At 35.6% G+C, this 16,203-nt stretch overlaps 1 protein-coding gene across 1 annotated transcript in view; it reads left to right on the forward strand.

Moving 5' to 3' along the window:
* Nucleotides 1–16,203, forward strand: part of MTA3 (metastasis associated 1 family member 3) — a gene marked incomplete at its 3' end in the record, with an annotated part of 132,582 nt that overhangs the window by 49,876 nt on the left and 66,503 nt on the right. The window contains exons 7-8 of the mRNA XM_082276670.1: nt 4,016–4,118; nt 13,533–13,632. Of these exons, the coding sequence (XP_082132796.1) occupies nt 4,016–4,118; nt 13,533–13,632 (203 nt within the window). The remainder of the gene's footprint in view (nt 1–4,015; nt 4,119–13,532; nt 13,633–16,203) is intronic.

Genomic DNA, 16,203 nt, shown 5'->3' on the forward strand with positions numbered 1-16,203 from the left:
GTGTTGCATGCTCAACTCATCTAGGGGAGGATAAGAACCAACAAGTACCTCTCTTCACATCCTTGCAATGTTAGCTAAGAGCTATTCTTGTTTCACAAGTACAAAACCATCACACAGAGATGAAGACACTGAATTGAATTCTTAAATATGTGCTAAGCATTAAGAATATGAGCCTCTACCAGTGCCTTCACATTTATCTGCGTAGATGTCTGGTGAGTCTGAGGAATTAACACACACATCAAAACTGGCTGATTTCAGGAGGTTGTATGAATAAATGAATTTGCTTACTAGGAGGAGCTCTCTGGCTGAAATTCTTGCTCTGGTCCGTGGATACAATTCTGTCCATGGATACATCTGCTGTCTTACAATGAGCAAAGCCCCACAGCTACAGGTTTTCTGTCGCCTGTAATTAAGGATCCAGCATCTGGTATCTCTGTTTTGCATATCCTGAAAGGTGGATTCATTCAGAAAGCTGAGCACTACAGGTGTTTAGTTTGCATGTTTGGATTGAATTGACAGCTAAATTACTTTTTGAGAAGGAGAGTAAAAAAGTATCTTGAAAAATAGTGCAGATCATGCAATACACAAAAATAAGACTTTATACATCATAACTGTCTTTAAAATCAGATACCTCATCAACTGTTTGTCATTAGAAGTGGAATTTGCATTATTTCATTGAAAACCATTTTTAAAATAAAACCTAACGTATAGGTTCATATTTCAGTTTCTTAATAGCATATGACATTGCAGTATTGTTATGTATTTATTAAATTAAAAGAATTTCACTCCAAGAAGGTTCTCATAGTTTATATTGCAAGTTATTTTTTTTTAGTTGGATACAAGAAGAACATAGGCTCATACTGAATCTGATATCTTTGGGGTATTTGTCTGCAAGAAGTGAAATCTAAAAGACTAAGTAGGTCTTTAATTTCTTGTACCTCATCTTAAATGCATTTGGTTTACTTTTTATTTGTAAATTTTTTCTTCCATTTTTTGTTCAGAGGGGCATATCATGCTTTCATTTGTTTAGAAGGACTGACTGAAATACAAAACATTTTTACTTCTTTTTTAGAGAAAAAAATAACTTATGTTTTTATTAGAAGAGAGCCATGAGAAATAAGGAACTGAATGATTGATGAAGAGTAAACCAGACATATTTCTGACCATCTACTGATGTTTTCCAATAAAATTAGTCATCAGGGTTAGACTGGCTATAACAAAATTATAAGCAGTGATTAGAATAAGTTGGATGTACTGGTATGTCATACCAGCTATTAAAAAAAAATTGCCTGGCGCTTCTCAGAAGCTGGTGGTAAGGGAGGGTGACACACTTAAAACTGAACTTCTCAGATGCATTGAAAATGTTGAAAGTAAAACTCCCCCATTCCTTTGTGACCTGGGTTTTGCAATATAATGAATTAATACTATGACAACTTTATATCTGTTCAGTTTGAATGTCTTATACTTTGGCATCAAATTCAACCATGTAGAAGAGAAATGTTGCCGTGCTAACAGAAAAGTTGCATCTTAGTTTTAAAGTGATTTTCTCCATTAAAAATCCTATAGGATGTGGCACAGGCACGATCTGCTAAGGATTGACAGCTCAAGTAAAACACAGAGGGTTTATGATTATTATTTGAAAGACCTGTTTGTCTTGTGTGATCCTCCTATACTGATGCTCTCAGCACAGGCAAAGGAAGTTAACAAAAAACTTATTCCTGAAATGAACTTTGCAAAGATTTCTACAGCACTGTTTGATTGCTTCCATGGTTTGGTCTGTTTGGGTTACTTTCCCTGTTTAAGTGATTATATCGTGCCATGTAAGTGGAAAATCGGGAATTAAGTAGCTTTTTAAAGTGCAGTTTGGCAGACTCCACTTATTTTCTGGAAACCTTTGCCTACCATTGTTGCAGTGGTATTTAATATTGCAATTATTATATGTGTTTAGATTATTTTGGTATAGATATTCCATTGCTTGTATCCTATTTATGTCTACTGCCATTACAAAATACTGCTTGGCAATGTTTCAGGTTCACCTTCATCAAGAGTTACAACACTTTATGGTAGCAATTGCTTGATTACCTCTAATTGAAGTAAGAATTGTGGTATTGCAATTTTTTTGTTCTTTTTGCAGACTTGATTCAGGAGATAGACATGTTTTGATTGAATACTGGTGCTGTGTTTGTATGATCTTTTATCTTTGTGAGAAGTGTAATCTACCTGAGTATTGTTATGATCTCCAGAATATGTCCTGAAACAGTTAACTAACATTAAAGATATTTAAAAACTATATATTAACAGACTGAAATGAAGTGCTCAGAGAATATTTATAAAGTGTAAAACATCACCCACAATGTGTCTGTCACAGATGGAAGAAATGAATGTATTGACAGGTGTGCAATCGATACAATAAGTTGATAGACCTAAAATCGTATCCAAGATGCCAGAAATCAAGTTTCTCTCCAGTACTGGATGTCAATTAGCTTGAACAGAAGCTGAAGTCCCATTAGGCAGCCAATCCTTTATTGCCTGTGTATTGGAAGAAAGTAATTTACTGTGTTTTTCTGAGAATGTGACTGTGAAATTTGTTCCTGAAACATTAGCCTGACAGCATGGTGCAGTTCTAACTTGTGTGTTTGCTAGGGATAAATATATACCACATTTTAATTTCTTTCCAGAATCAATGTGCTAGAGAACTCACCATATATAATATGATTTCAGAAGAGCCAGTGCTTGGTTTGCTGTCTGCTTCCAGACTCTTAAGTGTACAGGTTGTTTCATGTCTTGATGATACTGTGCATGATTAGACTGGCTGTTTTCATAAAGTCAGAAGAAATAGCACAGACTAAACTGATCTTCTGTGTGATCAGAGAGGTGCCCACACAGCCTAGATTTTCAAAGGGAGTGGAGTGGCTGTATCTGACAACAGGTTTTCATTCTCGTAGGAGCGTGTAGAAATCACAGACAAGTACTGGCAACCAGCTAAACATTAGTGGTTTTCACATGTTCGCTGAGGGAAGAGCACCCTCCTATTCTAAAACAGTAGGGAAAGACAATGATTCTGACTTACTGTTGTCATCTCTTGTGGCCACAAATGTATTGGCTACATCCCACAGGTAAATCTTCTCATACTGGTAGAATATGTGGTGCTTCCTCCATCAGCCTCTGACATGTTTCTTACTTTACAGGAGAAGTTATTGGTGTAGTAGGCAAGACACGATCAAGGCTTTCTTATGAACGTGAATCCTTGTACCAAATTCACACTTCTCTGTTCTTCTGTGCAGTACAAATGCCATACTCTTGTAACAATGAATATAGGGCAAATTAAATTTTGGGACCCACCCCCATTGTTACAGCCATGTCCGTGTACACAAATTGTTCTGTTCAACCAAATGAAGACGGGAAATGTTGATGTAGTATATAGTAACTTTGTTGTGGTGCAGCCTTACATATTTGTTTGTAAGAGGCTAGAACTACTCAGTGTACTCAGAAATTTTAATAGTATGGTGTATATTAACAACACAGATAATGTAGTGGCTGAAGAGGTAACAAAATGCCTAAATATAATAGACAGCATTTTTGCATAATGATTTTTTGGGGGGGGGCAGAATACAAATTGGATAGAATTTAATTGCTAAAGCTGGTTAAGTATAAAATTAATTTTAGTATGGCTTAAGTGAAACAGTAACTTTGATACAGTAGACAAGCAATTTAAAGAAGTCACTGGTTACTTAGGTTATGGTTTCAAGTTTATAATAACATTTTATTAAGGTTCGTTGATATTATGCTTCCTAACAATGTCTCCTTAAATTGAAATGCTGATGTTAAGGGAAGATATTTATTTTGGTGGTGTTGCATTATGGAATTTAAATGGAAAACTGCTGATTGTTAAGTACTCCATGTGTATGTGTATATGTTTAAAAATGTACAATGTCTCTTTTAAACATAGTGCAAGAACTACACAAAGAAAAACATTGTGAGTAATAAGTGTTTTGTCCCATCTACCTTTTGACAGGAGAATTAGATGACAGAGAACAGGCAAAGCTGGAAGTAAAAGTGTGGGATCCAGATAGCCCCCTTACTGACCGTCAGATTGACCAGTTTTTAGTTGTAGCACGGTAAGATTAAAATCCTCTCATAAAAAAATCCTTTTCCTTTTCCTACTGACTATTTATTCCCCTATATCGTGTTACTCATCCTGTTTGCCATTTTGTGATCCGTTCTCTTTCCCAGAGTTAGCTAAAAGAGAAAATCAGACCATGACCCTTTGTATATTTATTGAAGCTACCAGTACAGGAGAGAGAAAAAGAGAGTGAGTTTTGGAATAATGCTACACTCCCTGTATTTCAGGTTGCAGTCAAATTTGATACTTTGAATGTAGATGTCAGTTTGCTTTCCCAGAGTAAATCATTTCAGTGCTAATAATAATTCAGTTTTGTGTTGCAGTACTTGGAATTTCATGGCATAAAATAGAGGTTAAAGAGTAGAAATAAAGAAAATGTTAACAAATGAAATGGATGCAGAACTTACCACATGTGCATGTAAGCTGAATAATATACAGTACAATTATTTTGGATGAATGTTGAAATAAAGTTTTGAAGTGATGTATTTCATTAGTGAAAAAAATCAGGTCAGTTCAATTTTATAAATTAACATACTTATGCAGATTTATGAAGGGAACATCAAAGTGCTTTGAATTAATAAATACCTTTAAAAATTATTTCTCTACTTAAAAAAAAACCCAAAAACAAACCTTCAAAAATTTGTAGGTTTCTTACTGAAGAGCAATTCTACATTCATGGGATACAGCAGGTTTTGCCTGTCCCCTAATTCATACTTACAAAGGTACTGTTCTAATGATAACAGAGAACACAGTTTACATATGGATTTTATCCTGAATAAATCCATCTCCTGTGTTGTCTGTAACCTGATTGCAGAGTGTAATATCAAATCTTCTTAGGTAAATAATCCTTTTACATGGTTTCTAGTTTTTGGTTTTTTTTCTTTCTTTTGAATAAAACATTTCAGGAAGGGAAAAAAAAAAAGTTGCTCTATATTTTCCACCTTATGTGTGTGGTGATATGGGATGCTGATTTACTGGTTGACAGTTCAGGTGCTGATCCTTTTGGTTTTTTCCTTACTTTCCCCACTTGGAGTGTTGTATCCTTTCTATACAGTACTAAATTTTTTTTTTTTTTTTGCTTGCCCTTGTTGAATTTTCAAGCAAGGCAGAGGGGTTTAGGTGTTAACAGGTGTCCAGAAGGTCACAGGGTCTGGTAGATGTCCCACAGAAACCAGGAATCGGAACTACTTTTTCCACGGGCAGTATAATACCTGGAGATGTATGGCCAGTCTGTTATGGTGTGCCCTAAAAAACATTTGCATAAAGATTGTGAATTTTGGAAGAGTTCATTCACTGCTTTAAAATTCCTCTGCTTGCTGTTTTTCAGCCACTCTGGGGAACTGAAGTAGTATTCTGTGGAGGCAAAAATGTTCCCAGAGGAGTGTAGCAGTAATCAGCCTGCTGGGAAGTAAAAGGAAATAATTAAATACATAAAGAAGAATATACTTTTCTCTTCCTGTTATTTAAGACATCCTTTGCAATGCTGTGCCCTGACCAAGACTGAATTTTTTTTACAGTTGATACGTTTCTGTAAAGATGGTTTCTGTTACGGTGGATCATGGCTGATTAATTGTAACTATCCAAGGTCTTGTGGTAGGCGAATGGCCATCTGGAATCAGGTGTTACTCAGGTGCAACTTTGTGGATGTTCTTCCACAGAACTCCACTCATCTTTGGAAGCTGCTTTTCAACTGACAGAAACTGTTTCCAAGCTCCCATATACTTGTGTTCACAGAATGCAGTAAGTGGCTTCTGAGACAGATTTTTATGAATTTCTGGAAAAATAGTTCTGTGATGATTTGGTGGCAGCTGTCAATTCGCTATGTTGCGTGCTTGCAGGATTTATACTGGACCATTATATAGGACCATTAAAAGCTGCTTGAGTAACAGTGGAGAGCTGGTATTATGATCTGGTGAACAGTGCTTACAGACAGCTCTGCTGTGGCCTAACTGCACCAGGCATTGGCTGTGCCTGCTGGATTTCCAGTTGGAATGGTCTTTCTCTGGTTACATTCAGTTCTGCAAATTTGGAAATAGGACAAGAAAACTTTTTTCTTGAATACCTTCCCACATGTGATTTTCGTTAACTATGTGTATGCTATTATGTTTGACATTTTAAAAGCATTTTCAAGTGATCTTTTTTAGATGCTGCATCGAAGGAATTGAGTATTTATTCTAATTTTTTTTCAGTCTGATCTGGTTGAAAGAAGACTTGCTTTTGTCCTGAAATGCTTTAGCTTTGTCAATCACACAAGCAGCTTTGTTGGCTTTTTAGAAAGTGTTTAAATACTCTTTTATTTGTGTTGCCCGTTTACAAGTATATTTATAGTTTACCGTGGGCACATAGCTTTCCCAGTCTTACAAGTTTTGTTTGCTGTCTCAGGAAGGAGAGGCCTTTTTTTCTAGATTTATATGCATGGTCAGTCTGGGCATCTCACTAAGCCCTAGTATTTAATAATTTCCTGGATAGAAAGGTAGAAGAATATGCCTATCCTGTGCAGAAATTAGAGGTAACAGTGCCAAAAAAATGGCGGAGATTTGGAAAAAAATGGAAGGATTCATAACCTTGGCCTCCCCAAATAGTCTTGCTTGCCATACAAATCTTGAAAGTATCTTATTACTGCTACTGAAGCATAATTTGGGTAAGGGCTCTTGCTTGAAATAGCAAAAGCATCTTTTATGAGAAGCTTGAGGCATCAGACTAATGTATTCTGAATTTGAGTTCTCTTTTGGGTAATGTTTGTGCTGTGGCAATGAAAAGTCCAACAGCGTTTTTTACTCCATTCAAATAAGATAAAATTTCATCAACCAGTTTTGCTTCTGTCCTATATATTGTCCATGTTTCTTTTGTGTCTACCAGCTTCAAAGTACAGGAGTTTGAGAAGCTGCAACAGCCGTTTAGATCTGTTAGCAAATAATTTAGTACAGTAGAAATGGAATATTTGGTGATGAGGGCCTAGTGTCCACACTATGCATTTTGAGCAGTTTTATTTTTAGTGATAACTCTAGCCACATCCTGTGGACTAAATATCTACAAGTATGTGGAACTGCTTTTAGCAGAAAGCCAGTTTGTATGCTATGAGATACTTCTTGTTGTTGGTTAAAGAGCGGTAGATAAAAACGCTGGGGACAGGAGCTTTGAAACTCCGTTCCTAATTTGAACTGATACAGATACAGCCCATTTCCTCCAGTCGTCAGTCTGTTATCATTTCTGATATACAAGGAGTACTTCATTTCATTGCCAGATCTTATGTTCTGTTTCTAATTCTGTCCCAAGTTGCACAGTGTTAGGAAATAAAAGCTTTCCTATTGTCCGTATCACATAATAGTCCTGCGTTTTTTTGGTTTGTCAGAGTCAAAAATTATCCTGCCCAGTCTCAAATGCACTAGGAGGTGTGAGCTCTGGTCTGGACAGATGCTGAGAGCTCAAGAAATGACCCTTTTTTTTTTTTAAATTTTCTTTCTGTCTGCTAATTTGGGCTATAATTCATTACATGATACATTTTTGGTACGTTGTAGTTCTGTTTATGTGCTTTGTGATTCAGTGAAACCATTAAGAACATAGTTCTTTCATTCTGCTTCATCTAACTACATTATCAACATAGTCTTCTGGAAGGAATATATCTCTAAATGAAGCAATTTTACAGACATTTGTGGTCCCGGCTTATTTCCAACTAAACCGAAGTTTTGAAATCTAATTAAAAGATCCTTGAAGCATTGCATCTCTACCTTAAAATCTTGTGCTTGGATTTCTATGACATTAAAATGGCTTTACATACCTCTATCTGACATATTTCTCTTTATTTGAATGCCACTTATTTTTTTGATGTAAAATCATAGAAGAATGGAAAATTACTTGTTAGTCATGTTAAATTAGATCTTGATCCTTCCTGTGTTGTTCCCACTTTTCCATTTGCTCTAGGGCAGTGATTATATTAATTTTCTGTTGGTTACTATTGATTTAGTTATAAGTGGTCACAGTATGCTGGTGTATTTGGAGATGTTCTATGATTGTATGTGTATTTGTTACATTAATTTATAGTAAGGAAGGGAGCACAATGCAGCTTCAACTGACAAGGTATCTTTCATTATACTGAGGAAAATAATACACTCATTAACTTAGAATGATAAATAAAGACATTTACAGGTATGATCAAACAATAATGCTCTGTTCTTGTGAAATAATTCATTGTAGTCAGTGGCAGTAGACAAGATTCCCAAAGCTCATAAATGAAAATAAATACATAAAAGACATCAGTTTGTATTACTGCGCTTCTGGATTCTCTGGAGGTGGTGAGAAGTAAAAGGAATTGAAGTTCATTAAAGAGGTAATTAAATTTAATGGCAGAATTGCAACATAAAATTATGCAGCAAAAATGGTGAAAACTCTTGATGCCAGTGCTGCGCTCACAAAACTGGATGTTTGCTAGCAAGGTGAATTACAGCATCTAATGATAGGCAGATGGTTTGGCAATAAAAAAGGAAATATATGTTCACATCAAGTTTACTAGGCATATCAAAAGTTCTATGTTTCTGCCTGTCTGTCATGCCTGGCTAGTATATATTTATTCCCTTTGTGCATTTTGTATTACTGTACTTCTTGACTCGAATTCATTTGAAAAGGACTAATTCAGACTTGGAGCTGAATTTCTTTTTGTGTCCTTTTTTTTAATGAATTTTGGTCTATTGCAGTAAAAAGAATAAATTTCTGTAGCAGAGTTTTCATGGACCTGCTTTTAGGGGGCTGTACATTTCCTCCTCTGTGACTCTGAAATTGCAGGATGGCATACAGATGATGCCTTAAATAACATCCTGTGAATTAAACTACTTTTATCTATCAGATTCTTTTTCTGTTGAAGAAGAAAGATTTCACATATGTTTCATTTCTATTCATCTAGTAATGAATGTGAAGGTTGGTCGTAGCACACACATTTATATATCATGCCACACTTACTCTGAGAGTCTTTCAGCAAAAGAATAGTTGCAGGTGACTTTTCATGTTTATCATGTAATCTCCCTTTGTGCTGTAAATACCTGAAGTGATAATAATGAAGCATAGCGCTGTACAGGCAGTTGCTCAGAAATGCAAAGAAAATGTCTTTTGTGACAGCATCATTTTACTTTGAATATGTTCTGCAGGTCAGATTTTGCAAAATTGGGTAGTGAAAATCTCGGTTGTATTTTCAGTTTTAAATTAATATTTTGTTGCTTACATGTGTCTTCACCGAAGATGTATTTTTTTTCTTCTTTCCAGTATTTTAAGTATCACGATATTTTCTTAAAGAACAAGCAGATATTAATTTGCTGTTTGTAAAGTTCAGAGCAGTCTCAAAGGTCACTCTTTAGGACTGTTTCCAATTTACAGTGAAGAGGAACACTGGAGTAAAAAGAAGGAAAACAAAAAGCTTCCCTAATATGTAGAAAACGACCAAAGATCACTTAATCGTTTTCCTCAAAAATATTAGCTCAGAGGTGAGGCAAAGGTCTTATTCATTAGTTTGCAAGTATCTGTGGAGAATTGTGGATTTGGAGATTCATGTATGCACAGATGTGGTTCACTTCCAACAGCTTTGCCCAGAGTATACCCACTACTTCTCTGGTATCACTGAAACAGACAAACAGTGTAGAAAAGTGAACAGTTTTGAAATAAGCATCCTCAGGCTGAGAAGGATGTATGTCTCAGCTGCATTTTCAAGAATACGAGGTAGAAGAAAATTGGGAGTTGCTGGCCTGGATCCAGAACCTTCTGGATCTGTTTTGGTGCCAGACCACTGTTGCTACTGGGAGAAGCAGAGGCTGTTTGTATCCTGGTGTGTAATTGCAGTGGTTCCAGATTTTCTTTGGTAAATAACAGCGTTTTTCAGAACTAGTTACTGATGAGCCACTGAAACTTTGGAAGCTTGTTAGGACAGTCTCTTGTGTTTGTTGCTTCTTAATTTCATTGCCTACCACTAATATTAATCTTACGCAAAAATTTGAACAATTATTTCCTTTACTGTCTTAGACTTGAGCTATAAGAAATTTGGAGCAATGTATTTTCTGTGTTCAAAATCTAATCTGAAATTTTGCTTAAAGGTAGGGCCCACAGGCATAGCAACTGCAGCGATCTCTCCAAAATTTTTTGGACATAGACCTTGTTGAGTTTCGCTGAATTTGTGGATTTATTCCATAATCTTAGATCCTGGCACTGGACTGCATCAGTTTATTTTGTTTGTATGGTTGTCAGGTGCAATCTGTTATAAATCCTTGGGAGAACGTTCTTGGTTCTGCTCTTTAAGATAATTAAACCGAGGAAAACCTAATTAAGATAACACTGGATCATTTGGTCTAACCCTTAAAGCTCTTATAGCTGCTTGCTGATGCAGGCTGTGCAGAGAGTGATCTCCCTGCTGATAATACCAATTGTTTGTCTTGTCCGTCTTTCTGCCACCTGTGTAATTCACTGTCTGTGTGACTTTTGGCTTTAGCTTATTTTGGAAAATGTGGGGAGTGTTGGTTTGTATTTGAAGTCTAAGTATTTTAATTACATGTTCAATAATTCATAAGTAGCTTGCTGAGCACCGTTTTTTGGGTTGTCAGTTTATTATTGTTATTATTGAATTAAATATAATTTCAGTTAACTATTTGCAATTATTCTTTGAATTCTACAAGCTTAACGAGACATTAATATTGAAAGTTTGTTAAGAAAAATGAGTGGTTAGGGTGTGACTGTTTAGCTTGCATTGGCTTAATACTGAGTTTTATTTTAGGTAGGTAAAGACAATAGTGTGTCTTCTGAAAATGGCATTGGTTAGTTATTGATTTTGTTCCTTTTCTAAAACAATTATTGAATGGTGGAATTAGAAAAAAATCATGCAAGGACAAATGACAAATACAGTTTTTGACCTTTGCATCAATATGTTCCTCATACATGTATTTTTAATTGAAAAACATAAAAATTAAGGTATTTTAGTCATTTCTAAAATTAGTATTGAATTTAGATCTGAATTGCATAGCTAGATTATACAGAACACTGTATATTTCTGTTTAATTTTGATCCTAGTTACTATTTAACAGCCAAATGCTCTAGAATTCCTACACTTATTTGGAAATTCACTGTTTTTCACAAGTTTTGAGGGGAAAGGAGAACTGAAAGTTACTTTGATTTCAAGAGAGCCACTGACATGCACACACCTCACACTTCCACACCCCCATTTGTGTCCTGTACCATTCCCATCCCCTGTCCTGTCCCCAATGGCACACTGCTTGCATTTTCTTATTTCTTATTTATTTGTGTTGCTCTTATTATCGTATTTGTTCTGTTACATTTTATGCTATTTTTTATTATTATCTTCTATTGTTTTATTTATTTTATTTTGTCTTTATGTGTTTTATTTATTATTAATTTGTTTTGCACTCATATACTCCAAACTCCCACACAGCATTCTGACGGTTGCAATCCTCTCCTACTCAGTACAGCACTGGAAGCAATGTCCACTGGTGCATCAGTTCTTACCTCTTTATCACTTATTCAGAATAAACCTAGCTTTATATTGTGTCTTAGTTATGACTTTACATTCTGGGCAGCAAAATACTCTTGGGCTCTGAAATCAGCCTCAAAAGTTTGATCTGCCAGAGAGTGACTGTGAGAATGTTCTTTGTAATGTTCATAGCATACTCAGACTTTATTTTAGAAATGTGGTCCAAAGAAAATCATTTCAGTTATGCCAAAGGAAGATAAGAAGCTGGTAGGTAGCAGCAGAAGGGGAATGCAGTCATGCCACATTCACTGGTTTGAACAGTAGGGACAGAAGGATCACAGGAAAGACTGCTTAGCTACAACCCTTACCAATGCCAACATGTTGAAAGGGGTTGACTGACTATCAGGAAATGTGTTCACAATAGAGCCTTATTCTTGGGAGTGATTTGTGGACAAATAGTGTTTTATGTACTGCCAAGCTTTAAAAAAAAAAAAAAGTATAGAATGTGTGTGTGTGTTCTTGTTCCATAGTTGCCATCTCCGCAAAGAAGGAGCAAAGGTCGTGGAAAAACATTTGAATATCACTTACGTATTCCACAGCCTTTAGAAACCTAAGCAGTTAATACCAGGGGTCTGAATCACTGCTGTTGAATCTTAACTTGTAAGACTGTGGCAGCAAGTACTGAGACGTATTCACTATTAAATATTTTGAGATTCAAGATAAAATTGCAGTAACATACATTATTATCAGTTTCTCCATGATCATTTATAACTTCAGTGAGTTTAAGTCTCAGTGCACATTATTTTATGGTTGAATATCAGATTTATAGGATACAGCAATGTGTTGATCTGTCAGTGACATTCACCATTGGTGTAATTCTGCACTTGTAAGTTGTGTGGGGTGTAATTGCTGAGTGAGGCTTGAGTCCCTACACCAGAGCCTTGCACTGCATTACATCTGTTATGTAACTGGGTCTTTGAATTTAGAAGGGCTTATGTCATAACTGCAACAAATGGGACTTCTCTGATATCCATGTGACACAATGCACTTCGTCGTTATACAACTGCTGGTGCTGGACAAACTTCTCATCTGTTAAGTGATAATGTTCTGTGCCACTGCATCTTTGCTCATTTCCTGGATGATATGCTGGGCCCAGTCAAATTTTCTATGCATTTTTCCCTTCCCTGTGCATGATACTTAGATGTACTTCCAAGAAATGTTTACTGCTCTCCAAGAAATGTTTACAGTTTAGTACAGTCTAAGTATAATAGATGCCATGTACAATTCATCAACTAAAGTGGAAAAACAATAAAGTTTTGGAAAAAATATTTTCATTTCAATAATGGAATGCTTTTATTGAGTCGATTGAGAGATCCATTGTTTTCATTATTCCTTAAACCCTGTGACAAAAACAGGGTTTTGGCAGTACCTTAGACTAGGCTAATAAGCTTTTTTTGGCTCACTAATGGAAGTAGTAGACATGGACTACTGAAGTGAATAAAGTGTTTTTCATTTCCTCGTGGGGACATGGTGAACCCTGTTTCTCATTTGAATTATAATTTTTAAGCACTATTATAGCATTTTAATTTTAGAAATAATAGTCTCGATTGTAAACTCCAAACTGTGGAGAACCTTTGACTTTGCAATTAATTGAAAAATTGATACATTAAGAGGTTGGTACATGAGAATTCTGTGAGTACCTTCTGTTTCTGAGCTGCTGTTCTTACATGTCCATCATTAATTTTGGGGGCAGAAGGTCAGCATATTTGCTGCAGTGTTTAGTGGTTTGTCTTTATCAAGTTGTTCTTTGTTAGCAGAGACCTGAAATCTTAACAGTAACAGTATGTGACTTCCATGTTTAAAAGGACACTTTTATAGAGATGATGTAATCTGATATAAGGGATTGCACCTTTCTGTGTATTTACTGTCCCTCCTGTTCCTCTGTTGCAGTGCGGTTGGCACGTTTGCTCGAGCCTTGGACTGCAGTAGTTCTGTCAGGCAACCCAGTTTACACATGAGTGCAGCTGCTGCTTCCCGAGACATCACACTGGTAGGTGGCTTCTTAAACTTCCTACAACATCTATATCTGTGAATTCAACACTTTCTGTTATTCCAAAGTCCTCCTTCTCTGCCTGTTGTCCTTTAGATACCTGCATGCAAGGGGGTGTGTGTGGGTGTGGGGGTGTGTGTGTGTGTTAGAAAATCCTGTGTGTTTTCTCTAAGCTTCTCAGTGCTGCCCTTGTAATCACACTGTACAACACTTGGCTTTAGTTGTGGATCATCCACAGCTGTGGATACCCACAGCAGAATGGATAATACACATATTAGAGGGATTCATTCGGTACAGTTCAACAGTGTCATTTAAAGTATGTCGGTAATAAAGCTGATTGAAAATTGTGTGGATAATACTTTGCACTTACTGGATATATATGTCATCAAATTTTCTAAAGGATAAGCAATCTGACTTTGTAAGCATATTTTTTAAGAACATTTTAATTAGCATGTTCTTACAATGTTTCCTTAGTACGCTGTTCACTGTTAATGTAAGCACCTGCATCTTTTAGAGAAAGTGAAAAATATATTGATTAGAGGTTTGTTTCTGTATAATCATACTAGCTGAGATGAGAAGGTGTTCTACAGTAAATAAAGTATGCCAGGAACACTATGTGAGAACAAAAAATATTACTGTTTCATAGAATCAAGTTTGACTTATATATCCAAAGACATCAACTGTTGTTTTATTATTTTAGGTATTTTTGTACCTAAACATTGTCACATAGTTTAGGCTAAAGAAGACCTGCTATTTACCAGATGCTGGAGTATTGGAATTAGAGGAAACTCAAAAAAACTAACAGATCAGTTAAAATAGGTAAGGGGCTGCCTTGTAAAACGAATATAGAGTCCCTGGATTTCAGTTGCACAAAACTTTGTGGGAATGGGCAATACCAGCAGGCTAAAAAATAGTTAGAAAAATTATGTACCATAGGACATAAATTAATACTGAGGAGAATAGGGAAAGGCATACATTCTAAACATCCTAATTCTCAAGCTTTGTAGATGCTGGTCAATGAAATGGTCTAACCTCAGACTGTGGTTAGACTTACCTGATTATTTTGTCTAACATTCTTTGGTGCTGCTGTGAGAGACACAATGCTTAGTTAGATGGGTGATTGGTCTGATTCACTGGGACAATTCCTGTATTCCAGATAAAATAAATTCATTATTACGGTGAGAAAAATCTTTAATTTATTACCTTTTGCAGTGTAATCAAAGGCTATTGAACAGGAAACTGATTTAGTCTGGATTATGATAGTATCATAAAGGTAGGGGTAAAATGTAATGTTTTCAGTAATACTCAAAATTAATTTTCTGTTTCACAATTGCTAATATGAATTTTACAAACACAATTCTGTTCACATTAAATACTTCATTTAGTTCATCAAAATAGTTCTTTAATATTTTTCATTTTATTATTTCATTTAATTAAGAATTTTGAATAAATTCCACATATTCCATATCCCTTCTTTATTTGCATACTGTATTCAGTGTAGAATGGATTTATCCTTATGGCAATTTCTCATTTGAAAGTATATGTGCAATGCTGCTAATAAAGGGATACTTTGTTTGCCATGTTAGTGTTTCTTCATTGCAAATGGTCCATTAACTTCCATTACACTTAATGAAAGGCATATCTTGTAATGAGGCATCAGAGGAGCCACCCTAGACTTAATTATTGTGTCTGTCTCTTCTCATTTTTCTACCCCCTCAGCTTTTTAAAAACCTACTTTTTGCTTTTTGGCAACATACTTCCTTCTAAGTTAAGAAAAGACATATTTGTCATTATAATAGTTACTTTTTCAGACATTTCCATGTTAATTGGAGCATATTTTCAGCAGCAGTTAAAGTTAGTAGAGACATTTGCAGAACTTGTGTGTCTCATTTATACTTTGGATATAGGTGTATAACACTAAGAAAATTATACCATCTATCTTCTTAATGCAAGGCAGATAACCCTTGCACCTGAGGTACTATTAATGGGATTTCTGTATGCCACACCTGTGGCTTTCCATTATTCCTAATTAGTTGTTTTAATCAGGCATAACTGTAAACAGGCTGATATTTAAAAAAAAAAAAAATAAAGCCTAGATTATAAACATGGATAAATTCAGGGTTTATGTACACATTTCTTGCAGGAGAATAACAACTGAGAGGCTGCTTTCAAGCTCCTTTATTTTGAAAACATCGGGAAAGTAATGAGACGAGATAGGAAACCCCCTGCTTTTAGCAAACCCTACTGAAGACATGAAACAATGTGTTTACCTTCTTAGATGATAAAAAATGTGCTTCTCTTACAGTGGTAAAGACTTGAGACAAACAACTAAAACTTGCATTTCTGGCCTTCTCAAAGGCAGTGTTTTATTTTATAATGAAAATTGATCTCTAAGAAGAGAAAGAGACTGGGAAGACTCTCTGTTTCAGATTCCTAAATATTTCATAGTACATATACTGATCATGAGAGCCATTTAAGGCAAAGCAGGTTGATGGAATCACTTGCTCCTTGTAGTGGGTTTGTTCAGAAGAGCTTATGTGACTTTATTGTAGGGACCTCAATCTGATATTG

Source organism: Coloeus monedula (assembly GCF_965178545.1).
Source record: "Coloeus monedula genome assembly, chromosome: 2".
In the NCBI taxonomy this organism is placed as follows: Eukaryota; Metazoa; Chordata; class Aves; order Passeriformes; family Corvidae; genus Coloeus; species Coloeus monedula.